This window comes from Panicum hallii, chromosome 9 (assembly GCF_002211085.1).
Source record: "Panicum hallii strain FIL2 chromosome 9, PHallii_v3.1, whole genome shotgun sequence".
NCBI classification, from domain to species: domain Eukaryota; kingdom Viridiplantae; phylum Streptophyta; class Magnoliopsida; order Poales; family Poaceae; genus Panicum; species Panicum hallii.
Genome location: NC_038050.1, coordinates 54,384,999 through 54,403,198, shown reverse-complemented (window position 1 = coordinate 54,403,198; position 18,200 = coordinate 54,384,999). Strand labels below are relative to the sequence as shown.

The following is an 18,200-nucleotide window of genomic DNA, read 5'->3' as shown; positions in this document are numbered from 1 at the left end:
CTCCGCTCGGAACTTGACTCCTAGCTCCATGCTGTAGCCTCCATGTCAAGGTTCGGAAGATGTCGACGTCTCCAATTTATTATATCAAGGTAATCAAGTTTAATGGAATCAGGTGATGCCGCATAAACAGCAGAATATGCGGCAATTCCTTCAGGTGGTCAGACATCTTTTTTTTTGAAGCAGAAGTATCTAGCCATCTGGGTCTTCCCGCCTATACTACGCCAATGGCGGCGTGAAACGTGGGAGAGGTTGTTCCAATCCAACCCCCACAAAGGAAGGCTGCAAGATTAGTGGAGAATGTTTACCGGCTGGAGGTACGGTGCCTATCAGCACCATGAGCTGCCCGAGTGGTTTCTGCCTTCCTTTTTGTCCGAAGAATCAGGAGTGCATGCGTGCAGCTGGATCCAGGATGATTGTGGTTTTCTGCTTGCTCGATGCAGGCTATTGCCGCAGGGTGTCAGGTTGTCCGTCAAAATTTTCTTGGCATAAGTTTAGCCTGGTGTACAAAGGTAACAATCAAATCCTTTCTATTTCCTGTAAGATCTCTGCTCATTTGGCAAGTGACAGCATGAAGTTCAGTGGAGCAAGTAGAACAGCCTGAGGAGGTAAGAGTCTTGCCTGCTTAAACAGTCATTTGTTTGCAGTTTGCTATGCATCAAGTGCAGATCACTGTACTCTACAAACTGGTTTGTTGGTTAACGATGTTGCCATTGGAATACGATGACTTGATTAAGATTAGAGATCGAAGAAGACAGTGTGGGTTTGCTTCACATTTTCAGTGCTTAAACCAGGAATTCTTTCCCAACCATGCAGAACGATGACAAACGGGATGAAACATATGGCGAACAAACCTGATGCATGCATATAAGCACAGCGACATCACTCCACATTTTTGAAGTGAAAGCAAACTAAGCGAAGAGTTACAAACGTTTCGTACCACTCATTCAGAAACGTACGGAACAGCCTTAAAAGTACTTTAACAGCACTATGAATATGAATTTTTGGAGAATTTCTAGGATTTATCTTTTTTTTCTATCACGTCTCATGAGTCGAGATGATTAATGTGAATGCTCCAGAATAAACCTCCAATTAGTAATAGTAAGATATCTTCTATGGCTGCTGTTTTCAGGAAATTTCTTGCAGCTATCAGTGTATCACACATTCACCGTGACTTTGCAGCAAGAGGAGAAAGGAAAGATGCCAACTGCTGGAGATTACTCGTTCACCAGCCACCAAGACAGCAAAATTCTTGCAGCTGATGCAAGTAAATTGAACCAAAGCTGATTGTTCAGTTCACATCAGTACCGAGGTTTCCTCTTTCTGACCACTGGACGGCAAGACGGATACGTTACTGACTAGTAGTGTTCTGTCGTCCTGACCTGCTCCGATGTCGGCAGTGCCTGAATGAGCAAGCGCTTCATAACTTCATTGCACGAGCGCGTCCTGTTGGCAGCAGAGCCGAAGCCGCCGGCGAGGCGAGAACGCGAGTAACTTCCAACATGAGAAGGACGGTGGCGAAGGTGCGGTGGCAGGGCCGTCCCGATGAAGTCCGGGGCCCTGTTTCAAATTCTAAAATAAGACCTAGTAATGTGGAATAATAGTAATACATAAGCTATAATGTATTATGTAGCAACATGATGTATCAAAAAAATGATTGACTAATCGACAAATCTGATCCGGGTCGTATTACTAAAATGTCAACCATTTTGAAGCCAATTAGCTAACTACGAACTAGAATGAGTAGAGATTAAATTGTGGGGCCCTTCTATGTGGGGGGCCCGTGCGGTTGCACCGTTTGCACGTGCCCGGGGACGGGCCTGTGCGGCGGTGGGGCTCTGGGCTCCGAGTCCGGCCTGGTGCACGAAGCACGGTCGCTAGGCCAGCAGGCCCAACGTTGGATTGGAAGGATTTGTAATGCAGCAGGGGAACGAAACTCGGATCAGTAAAAACGCCGGCCTTCCACCGCCGTGAGTCGGTAGGAAGGGATCGATCGAGGGAGGAGGAGGAGGAGGAGCGGGGTCACGGTATCGCTAGGCGCGCAACCGGCCGTACCGAAGAGCTGGGGTCAAGTCAAGGTCAGGCCCGAAGGGAGACCGACGAGCCGAGGGGCTGGGTCGGTCGCTGGGCGGCCGGCAGGCGTCTCACGCCTTGCTGCTCCCCGAGGAGCAATGGAGCAAGTAGTAGCAGTCAGTCGGCCATGGAGCACTGGGAGGGCGACGACTTGGGCCTGGGCCTGGGCCGGTCGGCCATATAGCTAGGCTCGCGCTGAACAAGTCGTGGTCGTAGTCGTTCTCGGTCACGGTCACAGTCCACTCCCTTGTCCTCCCTCCTCCTGTGTCTGTCCACTCCGCTCCAGTACTCCAGCCAGGAGCCTTTTCTCTCTCTTAACAGCAGAGCACCCCCACGGACGGCCCAGCTTCGTGCCGCTGCCCAAGTCCAAGCCGCCCGGTCCAACCATGTCTCCCACTCCATGACCATTGTTTTGTTTCCTGAGGAAAATTCGACTCCCTGGCCTTTGACGGACTGACTTGGACGGATGCATGGAGCAGCTACCAGCTCGCACTCCAAGGAGAGCTAGCTATCATCGCAACCGATCGCTAGGGTCGTCGGGTGTACCGAGTCAGTCGCCGCATCCCGCATGGTCTCGAGGCGCTCTCTCCTCACCCTGCTCCATGCATCCGCTGCCCAGGCCCCCGGAGCGCATCACCCCCACGCACCGCGTGACGTCACGGCCCGCGCGTGGGGGCTACGCCGACCGGGGGCGGCATCCCCGCCGTCGCGGCGTGATCGGACGGCAAGCGGGAGGGCCGGCTCCCGTCCCTCACTCCCGCACGAGGAAAGGGTGGCGCGGGACGGGACGGGACGGCGGGTGGTGGTGGGTCAAGGAAAGGCGGCGGCGGCGGCTGCGATGATGAGATCTTTGCACGGAGGCGGGCCCACGCGAGCCGCGCATCCCGGCACCCGGCCGGGACCAACGGGCGGGCGACACGTCGATGCCCCCAGCACACACGTGTGGGCCACGCGGAATGACCCGCGCATTGACCAGCGGCGGACGGGGGGGTTGCTGGGGCCCCGTGGGGAAAGGCCGCCGCGGATTGCACACGGGGAAAGGGTACCCTTCTGCGCTGCTGGCTGCTGGCTGCTGGCCGCTGCTACGTGCACTTTGATCCGCAGCCAAAAAAAAAAAAGATTACTCTAGTTCCGTGCGAGCACCAACTTGCGATTCCTCAAATGCTCTTTGATCACAAGACTAGTACAGTGAGTCAGTGACTCTAGCTCGCCAAAAATAACATAATGTGCAATTGATGCATTGAGATGCAGTTTACACAGTTTTGTTTTGTTTTTGTGCAAGATAAACTTCGCGGCTAAACATCATCATGGTTTAGTCGCCAGGAATCATAAATAAAACCATCCCCAAAACTGACACCACATACTGGATGTCCATGCATTGACTACAGCAATTTTGCAGCACCTATATACGATCCATCACGAGGCCGAGCAAAGCAACAGAGGAGGAATGCACAGATCAAGATTGCCCAACGTCTCCTTGTGAGGAAAGATGCCACCACCAAATGGAGATGGTACTCCTGGCAGCACTGCCCAAGAGGAGGAAGACACATCCACTCCAATAGAGCTAGCTAAAGATACCATGGCATCTTGGGCAGCTCCTGCAGCCAAACCACCAAGAATTCCCGTCCACATCCATCCATGTCGACATCGCCGCCCACCACTCTGAATTCTACACGCACACCAAAAAAAAAAGAAGAGGAAAACCCCCTTCCATTTCTGCCCCTGTCCTTTTGGGAAATGTCACACCCCCACTTTACTCCCCCACTTTTCATGTCACCACCACTGTGGCATCCCCTCGAGGAAAGGACAGCCCCGCCCAATGCTGATTCGCCTCGCAAAGTTGCGTGGAAGCTAGGAAGAATGTGCGCGAGCGGCAGCATATGTTTCAGCTGCTGCTGCCGCTCCTCCCAAAGCTGATGCTGCTGCTGCTGCCCTCCTCTCCTCTCCTCTGCATTCGATGCTTCTGTTCCAGGTCGTTTTCATGGCGTTAACCATAAAGCCGTCCGTTTCCTTCCCTCCCCTTTACAATAATACTAGTAGGTTAGGCCGCGAACTGGTCGTGCCCCAAGGACTTTGTTTCAGCATCATGTCACCAAGGACTTTGTTTTAACAACGCGACGCTAATTTGTATAGATAATAATCCGGGTGCTCAATCATACATGGCCTGACCTAGTGGCTTTCTATCAACGCAAACCTTGTTGGGCAGTAACGTGACGCCATTTCCTTGCTTCCTGATGGTGCCATCGTCAAGCGGCAGCAATGCTATGCTAGTTCCTGGCCTGACCTGACGTTGCAAATGCAGAGAACCTTCTGCTGATCAAGAACCGAAGAACAACAGAGCCGCATTATCCGTGGACACGCATAGCAACTTGCTCGTTCTCATCCTCATCTAGGCAACGCATGCTTACATATGAAGAAAGCGCTACTTATATAAGGAGCTGTGTCTGACACCAATCAAGCACCACAGATCATCACGAAAACTCACAGAGAATGCAAGGGAGCAGGGCCACCTGCACTGCTTATTAGCACTGACTGATTATCCCCCTCATCTTCAGACATCTAATCTAGTAAGGTAAGAGCATCACGAAGCTAGCTATACTGCTCCACTATGGCGGTATGAAACAGAGCAGGACTAAAACATGTACATATATTTCTATCAGAAATATATATCTTCTGTCCTAACAACAGTAATTAACTCTTAATGAAAAAGCTAGTTTTTGATCGACATTGTTGCAGCAGCAGCAGTTGGTCTAGCAGCAAGCACCCCACCTTTCTTCTTCTCCACCTTCCTTTCCCTCTCCCTTTGTGGAAAGCAAAGCCAGCGAGCAAATGGCATCCACCTCGAGAAGCACCACCAACCCCAAAGTGCCATGGCAAAGGAAGGCGGCCACCGAAGTGGTGGCCATCCCATTGCCGTAATGGCGGACTCTGATTCATGCACGGATTCAGTGACTCACTGTGCGATTCCGTTGGCTGAGGAGTACTTTTACTTTACCGCGCGCGTGTAATGCCAATGCAGCCGCCGGCGCCGAGGGCTAGTACTCGACGATGAGGCTGCCGAACGGCGCGCGGTGCGGGATGCCCTTGCGCCGCTTCGCTGGCATGCTCGGCGGCGTGGGAGGCGTGAAGCTCTGCTTCCTGTCGGCATTCCGCAGGGCGGAGGAGGAGGCGCTGCCATCGGAGGCGGCGGCGGCGGCCCGGAGGAGCCAGTTCCTGGCCTTCGCGGCGTCGGGGGAGCAGCCGATGACCTTGCACCCGAGGGAGCAGAAGCGGAAGTTGTCGAGGAGGCTGCGGGCGCAGACCTCGCAGAGGTTGGCGGAGGCGGAGGCGGCCTTGCCGCCGCACCCGGGCTTCTGCTGCTGGGGCCGCTCGTTGAGGAAGACGACGCGGGCGCTGTTGATGACGTAGGTCTGCACGCCGGCGATGTCCATGAAGCGCTGGATGTCGGAGACCCGGATGACGTCGTGGTAGGAGGAGCGGCGGATCTGGATGGTGTGGTGGTCGCGGTGGGCGTGCGCGAGGCAGAGGGAGCAGAGCGCGCCCGTGCCCGCGGCGGCGGAGCAGTCGAGGCAGAACATGTTGCACTCGCCGCTGCGGTGCGAGTCGCTGTGCGTCTGGCAATGCGCGAAGAAACGCGCGGAGAGCAGCGGCTGCAGCCAGCGCGGCCACTGGTCCCGGTACGCCGCCGAGGCGGCCTCCTCCTCCGGCTCGGGGCCGCCGCCTCCCTGCACGGGCAAACACAGAAGGGGCGGATTGGTGGTCAGTTGACTATAGCATAGCCAGGACAACCACTTTGCTCAATGGCGAAGCATTTGAATTGTACGACTCCAATTTGGTTGTTTGTGAAGAAAACTTGAAGGATTGAGAGACAAATCGGATTAGTCTGCAGGGAAAATTCTCTCCTTGGAACCATCGCCAAGAAATTCAGTTGCTTGGGGCACGGAACGGATGTGATTGCAATACGATCAGAATGAAACGCAGCTACGTATCAGAGAACCAATGCGGAGAACCCAAAGCCAAAAAACCAAGAAAAAGGGGGCGAGATGGCCAAGACAGTTTCAATCTTTCGCATCGCCATTGCCCAGAGGCAGCATTCATCCCCTACCCCGGACCCTTCCCATCCAACAGTAACAGAAAGAACACTAATAATCAAGAAACCGCCCTCCCTGTTTTGACAGGGAGACGTCCCCTGCAGGCGCGAACAGACGAGACGAGGAAAGAAGACGATGAATCGCAAGCATATTAGTAATCAAACTCAAGAATGGCAAGGCGCTCGGGGCCAGAGAAGGCGGAACGGACAACTCACCATGATCCTGCGGTTCTTGAGGCGGAGCTCCTTGAACGGGGACTCGTGGTCGATCGCCATCTCCTCCTTGCTTGAGACCCCTCGCAGCCTCCCAGAAGACCCTTCCTTCCTCTCGCACGCAGAGGAAGAAGAAGAAGAAGAAGAAGAAGAAGAAGAAGAAGAAGAAGGCGGGCGAGCAGGGTGGGCGGGCGGAGGTAGCGGCGGTTTCCGCTGCGTCGCGTTGCGGTGCGCGTGCGGAGGCGGCGAGGCGACGGGAGGGAAGGAAATGCGGGCAGGGCGGAGCAAGCAAAGGGGGAACGGGCTGGGGACGGGGGTTATATGCACGCGTGGACTCGGCTTGCGCGAGAGAGGGGGGGGAATCGCAACGGGTCGCGCCGTCTGTTACCGCCGAGAGCAAGGTGTTCGAGGACGGACACCCCGCGGTGACGGCGAGGGCGGCTGCGGCCGGAACACGGAGGGGTCGCCGTTCTTATCCCCTCCCTTCCCAGGTCACCTAGGTCAGCCGCACCGCACCCGGGTCCCGTCGCCCGCCGGGCCCACCTCCACCCAATCCTCCTGTTTATATTCTGCCACAAAATAAAATAATCCCGAAGCTCTGTCAAATAATAGTACCCATCCGTTTCGAATTCGAAATCGCCGCAGCCGGCCAGTCGGGCATCAGTTTAGTTCAGATATCTTCTCCCTTGGACGGATTAAATACTCGGCCAACACTAATCTGTTCAGGTCTCGCCATTAACAAGGAGGAGCAGGAAAGCGCATGGCGCACCCGGCGCGGTGCACACGGCCGCGACCACCACCACCAGTCCACCCGTCAGTCCTGTCAGTCCCAGTGCCCACGGCGCGTGGAGTGGAGAGGAAACCCTCGGCTGCCGTGTTGCTTTCCGTGCCTGCGGCTCTGCTCCCAGCTGCCGACCGGGCAAGGGCAGAAAGGGAGACGACTTGACCTCGGCGGCCGGCACGTGTTCCGTCCCGGTTTGGACGAGGCTTCCTTGGCGCTCAAGTTGGTCGGCAGGGTTGGAGCTTGGAGCAGAGGACATGGGTGATGTATCCATGCTCCATTCCATCAGATGTTTAGAGCAGAGTAGCAGCTTCACGCCAGCAGCAGCAGTGGTATGGTTCGGCGGGGAGCAGGCGAGCGGCAGCAGCTCTTCGACTTGGACCAATCTCCATGTGTGCTTGCTTCTAGCGGTTGTTTCTCGTGTGCACGTAGCTAGACTGGTGCGTGCGAGCTCTGAATTGTTTTCTTCGATTAACATAAGCAACCAACCAATCATGGTGCCTCCCTGGGCCGATTAGGAGGATACAACTGTTGTTTATTAGGAGTGGTAGATTACTAATCCTGATGCCTCGAATCGCTGGACTTGTGATTAGTGCCCGGCCTCCCGCCCAATCCAACTGTCCCGTCCTACGCCCGGCCGCGTCTTTGTTTGCTGTTGCTGCTGCTGCTGCCGCTGCCGCTGCCGCCAAATATAGAAATGGTTCGGTTGCGCACCTGCACCATCATTCGTATCGGTTTTGTTTGGCCACCCGCATTGTTTGGCCCCTTTATATACCTCATTGTTTTTCCTCGGTTCCTTTCCTGCCTCCTCCAATAATGCTGCTAGCTACAACTTTCTTCAAAACAATTTTTTTTAAAAAAATGATCCTGCTAGTCTGCTGATAATGCAACCACTGGCAATACAGCTTTGCCCCCTGAACTTCACTTTCTCTCTAATCTCTGCCAATTATTATCTTTTTTTGTTACAGATTCTCCTCATCACACCTGTCCCCAGCTCAAAAAGAAACAAAGGAAAAGATTGTGTTTCGTTTTTCCTTTCCAGGCTTCCCATGGACCAAAGATGATGATGATGGGAAGAAAACCAGAGAGAGGACCAAGCAACGCGGTGAGGGCAGGCAGGCAGAGCACGAACAAAGTTTGAATTTTGAAAAAGATTCTGTCTCCCCCATTCCTCCCAAAGGCGCTTTCCAGTTCCACCATATCCGAGGCCGAGTATATATAGACAGAGAGGGAGGGGCCGTCAGATTCCTCATCGCCCTACCGTCTGCGGCCCTGCTTTCAGATGCCCTTCTTTCTTCACATGCCTTCTGATTCTTCTGCCTGCTTGTTATTTATTGTTGAGCAAGCAGGTGGAGCCCCCAGTTAACTAATCCCATGACTTGAATATATCTGCTAGATTAGTACTAGCAGTACTGTGTGCTAATTGAAGTAGGGCAGGCAGGCATGAGGAGGAGGAGGAGGAGGAGGAGGAGGAGGAGGGAGCACTGCCCCCAGGAATGCAGGGCCCAGCACATGTTCTCCATGCTACCTGCAGCTCCAAAAATGTGCAGTGCAGTTCAGTGCAGTGCAGCCAGAGCAATGAATGCATGCTTGCTTTCAAAAAAAATCTTATTAATGTGTCATTAGTACTCTTCTAATAGCCTCATTTGCAGGCCATCTTGTCCTCCCTTGGAAAGGAATCGCCTGCTCCGTCTCAGCAGGTCAGTGTACTCTTCTGCACCCCTGTCTCCTGATAGTTCAGTCCAGTCATGCAAAATCGTGCTGCCACTTGCACAGTGGCTTGAACTTTGAACACGCTCGATCTCCTGGTTTCACTTTCACCACAAGGGAAAGGACCCTGCGTTCACGATCTGGTGTGTGCAGAAAGTCTGAAGATTTTCTTGTCGACCGGATAGTGCAGCGTGTATGCCACCGATGGATGAACACGGCCTGAAAGTGAAAACGACCTGATGGAATTGGAGATATGCGTAGCGTGCATCGACAAGTCCGGATCGAGCCTTTTTACGGCCGGAGCAGGGGAGGGGGAGGAAGAAAGCGCCGGCCACTTCTTGACGGTTCCAAGGCACGTCGCTGCCATCATCGGCAACTTGCTCCCGGAGATGTGTTTGCCGAGCGTGGACGGGAACCGGCACGAGAAAATGATGCCTGGAATTGTGTGTTGGGTGGACTGTGGACCAGGCAAGCATGATTCAGACCGCTTGCTTCCCTGAAACTGTATCGTATCAGTTCTGATGTAATTCTAATCTGCAGAACCAAAAACTCTGAATTTAAAGGTTGTGTGCAGGTAGCCACACATTCAGACAGGCAGTTTTAGCGATGTCAGGAAGGCTAGAACGCATGAATCTGTGAAGGAAGGGAACACACAAGTCCAGCTGACTTGTGAAATGTGAAGGTGAAACTTGAACTGAGAGGTGAGCAAGTTTTCAGACTTGCATATGAAATGTGGGCAGGATTGACTGAATAAGTTGTGGTCGGTTCATTTCCTTGTCCAACAACTGCCGGGTCCAAGTCCAACGGGGGCGATGGAATACTTTTCACACGTCAGCTGGTTTCATTCATCTGAAGACAGTCTATGTAACTTGGAAGGAAATTTGTCTCACCGTTCCCCACAAGCCACAAAGGGACACAATGGGATCATCATTAAGTTGAGTGCTACTTTCTAAGAAAAGTCTCATCGTTTCTTTTTTGTTTTTGGAAATGTGACGACATTTTTTATAAACCTTGGAGCTGTTGGAATCTCTGAAAGCAACAGGCTAGAAAAAGAAAACTAGTATGTATCCTGCAATGAATGGAAATATCAACACAGGAAAGGGACAGCCCCGAGCCCCCGACCCTGTTGCCGTCTCTTTCTCTCTCTCTCTGTGGGTGTTGGCTAGTAGAAGTTGGATGGGAAGTTCAGAATCTTCAAGTCATTGCCAAGTTGTGATTGGGCGCGTTCATCGACCAGGAAGCACTGCTTTTCTTTGGATCAAGAAGCAGTAGCCAGTAAATTCCTTCCTGATGCTGAGGGCACAAGGAAACGATGTCTACATTCCAGCCCTGGTCACATGAACTTTTCAAATTCACAGTACTCGTCCTGCTGACACTTTGAAAGAGCAATCCAGCATGCCATCGTAACAGTGAAAGGACGAGGCCGCATTACGGCCAAGAAAACAACGGCTAACTGCCAGCGGCAGGAGCATCTATATTCCATTCGAGCGACAAAACAAAGCCGTGGCTTCGCCAAGATCGATGGATGGATGCAGCCTGCAACCACCAATCGGCGGCTAAACTGACTTGTTTAGCCGCTAATCCAGTTGGTTAGCAGCTCTACTAAGCAAAACACTTGCAGTACAATGACATCACACACACACACACACACACTGGCCTCAGGCCTGGTTGCTCACATTCAGAAACTGGATGTGACACTGAGCAGCAGCTGCCTGCCTTGCCGTATGGTCTGGGGAATATTGAAAATGGCTCAGGATTCAGGGCCCTTTCCCCCATGCTTTTGACTTTGCGGATCCTGACTTCCACGCACAACAAATTGCCTCTCGCAGCCGAACACTTCTGCTAACCACCATCCTATCGTGAGCTGATTTTATCATGGATCTCTGTGTCAGTAGCTAGGTGAGGTGAGGATAAGAAGAAACGGGCGGCATCTACACGAGCAGAGAAAAGGAGGGAATCATTCCTGGCCGTCGGTTGGGCTGTCCGCCGTCGCTGACGCTGACGCGGCCCTGGAGTATGGACGCGTGCTTAATCAATTCTCTCGACCCGTGATCGATGACCTGAAGACAGAGGGAGATATTATTAGTGCTAAGCATCTATGGCTGGCCAATGGGCAGCTGGGTTTTCTTTTGTTGCGATGATGATGGTAGGGGGCTACTTGTATAGTAGTTAGGAAGAGGAATGTCGTCGCCTACCAGAGAAATCGATTCGCTGGAGGAGAAGAATTGGAATCGGGACAATGCCTGCCTGGGGCTCAAGCCAAAAGCTAAGATGGAAATGGAGAGGAATTTCCTGTCGCTGCTTTTTATGGGCACACAACTGTGCTGGGCCTGCCGTTGCGATTGCGTAGGACTTGCCATCTGGGCTTTTGGTTCGTCCGCCTTGTTTCATCACCGCCACTGCATTTTGCAGCGGTCGCGAGAGGTGACTCTGTGTCAAAAATGGCCAAGGCCAAGCGACTAGTTACTAGTGTGTGCAGCTCAGCCAGCGATAGCAGCAAGAACAACAGATGCCCTAGTACTACTTCTGATGGCACCAATGAGCGCAGGTGAAGAACCTGACTGAGACCTAAAGAGGAAACAGCAACTGACAGCCAAGCACGGTGCACCGGCGAGGCAATTTCACACCAAGTACTCTTTGGCAGCAACTGCAGGTTCACAGGAATTTCCTGTCACAGACTCTTCCAACATCAAGAAAGAAACGCCGCTTCAACCTTCCACACCTCCACTATCACTTGACTTGCTGCTAGCAAAACATAAAATAAAAAATAAAGGCGCCTTCTTACTGTTCATCGGAAACCTGACCTGAGTACTGACAGAATGCTACTTTCTAAACAGGAAACAATATTTCTTTGTTCCCTAATCAACTAAACATACTCATCTAGTGGCCCAGCTTGCTGCTACTCAAGTCAGATTCGAGAGAATGCTGGTTTCTCAACAGTCAATTTTAGACCAAACACCCTTTGGCAACATTTGTAAGCTCACAGGAATTTCCAATGACTTGGCCACAAGTTCACAGAAACTTTCATGTCTTAGCGAGCGCATGTTTTGTCCGGTCATAAATTAGCTTAAGAAAGAAACGCGCGCTTCAACTTGCCAGACTTCCATGCTAACTGGTCAAGCTCCGAGCAAAAAGAAAAAAAGAAAAAGAACTCTCATGACAAAATGCTACTTTGTATTTTTCGAACCAAAAAACAACATCCCTAATCAACTAGGCTTGCTATCCAGCTGGTCGCTACTCATTTCAGACGGCCATGCTTTCATTCTTCATCTTCATCAGGGGGTGTCTTCATCAATTCCATTGCCTTACTGCAAAAACTCCAAATGAATGAAAAGAATATCAACTACTCAACTTCCTTAATGGAACAAGTCAGTCATCCTAAAATGGCATGCAGAAATACTTAGAAGAAAATTATTGTTCGATTGTGTGAAGTCGTGTTCCCAGTCATTCGAGAGTCCTAATGATTATCATGACAAGAGTACATTACCAATATACTGCCGCTTTGGGGGAACACATACTCAAAAGAGAAACAAAAGGGCAAAATGCAGCATGTTACCTTAGCTCTCTCTCAATCTCCTCATTTCCAGGATCCAATTTTTGCGCATCCAGGAACACGCCATATGCTTGCTCGTACTCCTATACATATCCAGGCGGATAGTTAAGACAATCAGACCTCAGCTAGATGTTAAGTAAATGAACAGATTGATAAACTCTTAAGTGTATCCCACCTTGAGTAGCATATGAGCTGTAGCCTGACGATAACAAGCCTTTGCCCAGTCAGGTCGCATCATCCTGCACTGGTATGCATCAGACAGGGCGCCTTCGCCATCACCCATTTCAGTTTGCAGAGGCTCCTGTTGGAATATAGGGTAGTGTCTGGTCCAGCATAACCTATCACCTATTGTCAAGGATGATAGGTTATACAATAACATTTCCACTAGGGGAGAGAGCGAGAGGGGGAGGGAGAGATGACACTCCTAATTGCCCCTGCATTTAAATGGACTTCATGATGCGTCCATTATACTCCCAATTACCCCCTACAATCTAAACAGACTTCATGTAGAAATTGCATCCGTGCTACTTCTGGTTAAATGTGCGTCTTTTAGAGCATTTTAGTTAGAAATGTGCTACTTCTGGTTAATTGCCCCCTACAATCTAAATGGGCTGTGAGATGGTACTGATTTTAGCTAATCCATTACCAGATCTACTCATAACTGCATCAAAACACATAACAATTTCAAAACAGATCAAACTCCAGCATGATCTTCACTCTTAGTTACCGGAACACAGTCTATTGTTTAATTGATGGAAATCAGAGAAAACAAGTTGTTGACCAAGATAATGTTATCTCCAATGCTTTTCGAGATCCAACAACGTTTTTTAACTGGTACCCTTGTAAACAGAATAGACTAGCTTCTATGGTATTGTTGGTGCGGTTCAAAAACTTACCTCAGTATAAAACTTTGATGCCATGGCATACTCCTTCCGCCTGAATGCCTTATCTGCTTGTGACTTGAGCATAACTTTTCTTTTTTTGACATGTTCTTTGTTCTAAACAATTAAATAAAAAAGTTAAATGCAACCTAGATAAAATGTTTGAATTCTTGAACAAAACATTTGTTCAGCATGACTTCCACGAGAAAGGAAAAAAAGAAACATGCATCATTAATAGATTGATAGCTAAGTTGGATATATCTTCCACATGCTTTTGCAGCAATAGAAGTGTGCATGCTGACATCTTGTGAGTCAAAGCCTCAAAACAGCTCAGAGCCCCTGATATTTATCATCCATAGAAATCAAATATATGATGCTAGGAAGGGATGATCAAAATTTGGTATTGCAGATGGCTTTTCAGCATGCATTCCAAACTAAAGTGACATATTGGCAGAACGTGCAATATAGTGATTAGTGACATACTTCAATTTATTTTTTTTGGGGGGGGGGGGGGTGCGCTGAAGAGCAAGGTCTTAGAAGGTATAGTACCACACTTGAGCAATAGGAGATCCAAAGGGTAGTGCAAAATTGAAGGTTCAAAAATAAGTCTCCAAATTGAGGGATAAAAAAAAGGGTCTCACTACTCCAAAGGAGTATTACTGAAGAGCAGCCTATCTACAGCATTCAAGCAATATTTTGTATGACAAAAGCATTCCAGCTACAAATAACATACCATTGGCTTTGCATTTTCCAATTTTGCATGAGAGATTATTCCATCAATACTCCAGTTTCTGACATTTGGAATTGGTGAGGTCAAGGGAAACAGCATTTCAACTTCTTCTCTGCAATCACGTGCCGCAGCAAGCTCTATTGGCAACTTACCCAGCTACAAAAGGAGGGAGCAAATAGTTACTGCGTTGAAATTATCAACGAGGTACAAGCACTTAATCAGTGTCTTGTCAAAGCAATCCAACACACTGCTAAAACAGCTCTCTGACGTGTCAGGGAAGTTGAAAAAAATACTTGGTATCATAGGAACCTTAAATAAAGCAGACTGGAATGGATATAATACCCAGGAGAACACCTAGAAAAGATATAGAAAACATACATCATCTGGAATATTAGGGTCAGCTCCAGCCTTCAACAGTAAGCGAATGAAGTTGGTATATCCTCCATGCCCTGTAGCAAACACTAGAGGAGACGCAACAGAACCTTTGCCGTTAACATCAGCACCAGCCTGTCAAAAGGATTGTAAGAATTTAGAAAATGGGAAAAAAATGGCACAGATGGTTTCAGTAAGAAAAATAACAGCTAGCATAGTGGTAGTAGACAGAAAGAGTCAAGAGAAATACTGGCCTTAATGAGTAGCTTCATGCACTTCAATGAGCGGTAAATAAGAGCACCATTCAGTGGAGTTCCAATGCCACAGAAAATGGTGTTGGGCTGAAAGCAAAATATAAGTATTTCCCCTCCATAACTTGATGAACAAGAGGATTCAAATTTACAGTCATGGAAACACGGTGTAAAAGCAGAGGCTACCCTGCAATGTATGATCTGGAATAGCATCGTCTAAGCAGCACGGTTGAGTAAAATGATAAATATTCTTTCTGATTCTCTCAGATGACATCACATAATAATATAATATATATGCACTTATCAAAGGTTATAAACAAAAAAACTACCGTATAAAGGACAGGACGATCAGGCAACCAAACAGCCTGGTTAAAACACATATTTGTCCATGTTATCTAAGTAGTTGTTCAAGCAAAGAAAATTTATTTCTATCCATAAGAACCTTGAAAATAAATCAAAACAAAATAAGAAAGGGTGAGGCTGCTTACATTTGCATGATGGTTCAACAAAATCTTCACGGTCTTATCCTGCTCATTGATACAAGCATGATAAAGTGGTGTCCCATGGCCATAGTCTATGTCAACAGGTATTCCTTTTGAAAGCAGGAACTCTGTTACTCTAGAGCTTCATGCGGTGAAAGAGATAAGTCCATAAGTCATGACCAGTAGAATGAACAGAGTACATATTAATAAACAACCAGTAATTACCAAATTGCTGCATTACAAGTAAGCACGGTATAAAAGAGCAGGTTATCTAAGTTTGGAGAGTAATACATCTATAAAAAACAACAGGTAAGAAAACTAGCCACACGAAAAGAACAAATAATTAAAAATGGCAACAGCAGATTTCTAGCTGAAAGTACATTCGTGATACCATTAGTATGCATAAACATAAGTAGTGTGCTTCTGTGGTGGGAGGAAACCGAGAGAAACCTGAGCATACGGCATGGTGTAGAACTGTACGTCCTTTTGCGTCTGGCTTCATTATATCACCACCATGATCAAGTAAATACTTCACAGTGGAAATATCGCCAGATTGAGCAGAGGCCATAAACGGTGTCACACCTGCAATGTGAAGGGTAGAAGCACAACAATTCAGATCTCTCGTATTGCGAGGTGCCAAAGGTACCTTACATGACAACTACTGTTGGGGGAGGGGGATTGGTTGTTTTGGTGGAGACCTTCAACTGGACCTTGACCTTCACCTCCAGTCATGTTCGGATCACCCCCTAGTTCTTCTACCAGGTACTTTGCAGACCTCCAAATGGCCCTGGCATGCCGCACAGTGCAGCACCCCAAAGCCGCCCATGGTAAAAGAAAATACTGCTGCTCGTTCACTGTTTGGTATGCCAAGACTTTTCATAATACCTTTGGCCCAACACAGACACGAAAACAGATCAGATTGAGGGAGAGGAAGAGGATAGTCAACATATGCAATGCACAATCACAAAATAACAGCCTCAGTCACTACTACAAAGTGGGCAACAGGAGTCAGGTGCAACAAACACTCAATTTGCACAAAATATACCGTAAAGGTTTGACCACAATATGACTAGAGTATCAATGTAAACAAAAGATATAACAATGCTCTCATGATTAAGATGAAGGAGCTAAGCGAGCAATCATGCAATCAGCACTAGGTAAAAGGATAACTTGGACATACACAGCTAATTGAAACCCCTTGACAAGGCAGACCTCAACGCATGATCAAATCAGGGCAGCCTTTTACAGTGCCGACAAAAAGAAAGATTAATTTCCATAGGCACTACGAAGTAAATTTTTTAGAAAGTGGCAAGGGGCTATCCCCATCAAATTTCCATTACAAATGGTGCCATAAACGAAAATTGCAACAAATCATGCTGGCTAGTCTCAAAAAAAGAAGAAAGAAAGAAAATTAAGCATATGGGTAGGTTGGGATGCTACCTACGGTACTTCTATCAAATTTTCCCCTAGGTGACAACGTCTAGATTCACACAATCGCCATGATGAAGTAGGCGCAACTCCCACCATAAAAGAAAAAAGAAGAGAGAGCTCTAATTGTTACTCGCTTTGGTTTTTCTAGGCATGAGCCATCACCATAGGCACCGATTAGGTGAATTAAGCGCAGGATCATAAAGGGGCGAACTTTATACGGGATGGATGAATGCTGCGAAGAGAAGGTGGTTGGCTGTACCTTTGATACGGTCAAGGTTGCCGTTGAGGGCGGCCTTGAGGAGAGCGGCCTCACCTGCGCACACAAAGACACAGAGCGAGAGGGATCGCCGTTAACACTGCAGATCGCAGTCTCTCTCTCCCACTCACGGGGAGAGATTTGTGTCGGGAGGGATGGAAGGGAACTAGGGAAGGTATCAGCACGGGCTTACTAGTGCCATCGCTGGAGAAGCTGCGGTAGACGAAGGGCGCCTGCGCCTCCATGGCTTACCTCGCCTGGGCGATCTCGCCTTGCCCCTCTCTCCCTCGCGCTAGTCCGGTGAGGAGGAGCAGCAGGAAGGAAACGGAGAAAACCCCAGCGCCGCGCCGTGGGGGAGTGGGGTTTTGCGCTCCTCTTGTATTCTGTATCCTGGCCCGGCCAGTTGCCTCGCAGCCTCGCTTCGCTTTTGGTGGTGCGGTGGTGCCGGCGTGGGCTGGGTGTTGGTGAGCCAGCCGCTGTGTCAGGCGCGCCGCTGCTCCTTGGCGTACCAACGCCAGGTGCACGTCTATACTCTGCGCCGGGTGGAGGAGGACGACGTCAGGACGAGGGCCCGGGCCTTCTCCTCCTGCCAGCAGCAGGCCTCCCTCGCCGCCGTGTGGTCGTGCTCCATGACACGTTGGCCCGCGGGCAGGTGGGAGCCACCGGCAGCGAGAGGGGCGGGTAGTGGTGCGTCGGAGGAGCGCAGGCAGAGGTTGCTTGCGCGGTGCGGAAGGCCAAGCCGAGCGCCCGGCCGCCGGTGGGCGGGCGACACGTGGTGGTCAAGGACGACGACCAAGCCTGCAAAAAGCTGCTGCGCCGCGGTGCTCCCACTCAGGCTGTCTCCAGCGAGATCCCCTAAATCTCATCCTCTATATCCATCCTCCATTTCAACTTCATTCTCTATACCAAATTTATCTCCAACAACATCCTCTATTTCCATCCTCTATACCCCACAATCTTAATTTTTTTATATTTTTTGCCAACTAACCTCTCCCCAACCGCAACCGCCAGCGCCGTCGCCGCCTCCCGCCTCCCGCGCCCCTCTGCCGCTGCAGCCCGCGCCCCTCCGCCCTCTGCCGCCTGCGCCCTGCGCCCCTCCGCCCGAGCCCCTCCGCCCTCTGCCGCGTGCGCCCTGCGCCCCTCCGGCCGCGGCCCCTCCGCCCGGCGCCCCTCCGCCCACGCCCCTCCGCCCGCGGCCCCTCCTCCCGCGCCCCTCCGCCCGCCGCGCCTCCTCCCGCGCGCCGCCGCCCCTCCCGCGCGGCGCCGCCCGTCCCGCCCGCCGCCCCTCCCCCGGCGCCCCTCCGCCCGCCGGCCCTCCCGCGCCCCGCCGCCCGTCCCGCGCGCGGCCGCCTTTCCCGCGCCCCGCCGCCGTCCCGCGCG

The 18,200-nt window shown here is 50.5% G+C and overlaps 1 protein-coding gene, 1 long non-coding RNA gene and 1 pseudogene across 2 annotated transcripts; 1 reads left to right on the top strand and 2 right to left on the bottom strand.

Moving 5' to 3' along the window:
* Positions 1-4,481: 4,481 nt before the first annotated feature.
* Positions 4,482-6,813, bottom strand: LOC112875681. The gene is made up of 2 exons (XM_025939619.1): positions 6,377-6,813; positions 4,482-5,795 (listed from the first exon to the last, which is right to left on the bottom strand). The coding sequence occupies exons 1-2, from the start codon at positions 6,434-6,436 to the stop codon at positions 5,106-5,108; spliced, it is 750 nt and encodes a 249-aa protein (XP_025795404.1). The 5' UTR covers positions 6,437-6,813; the 3' UTR covers positions 4,482-5,105.
* Positions 6,814-8,421: 1,608 nt separating this feature from the next.
* LOC112876808 lies at positions 8,422-9,453 on the top strand. Its single transcript, XR_003225373.1, has 2 exons — positions 8,422-8,854; positions 9,018-9,453. It is a non-coding gene; the product is annotated as an uncharacterized LOC112876808 (long non-coding RNA).
* A 2,442-nt stretch (positions 9,454-11,895) lies between these two features.
* Positions 11,896-17,177, bottom strand: LOC112875869 (annotated as a pseudogene).
* Positions 17,178-18,200: the final 1,023 nt, after the last annotated feature.

Excerpts from the sequence above, each read along its gene's own strand:
- LOC112875681 (XM_025939619.1), bottom strand. The coding sequence starts at position 6,436 with ATGGCGATCGACCACGAGTCCCCGTTCAAGGAGCTCCGCCTCAAGAAC. Across the intron at positions 5,796-6,376 it reads TCAAGAACCGCAGGATCATG|GGAGGCGGCGGCCCCGAGCC; the intron begins GTGAGTTGTCCG and ends TTGCCCGTGCAG.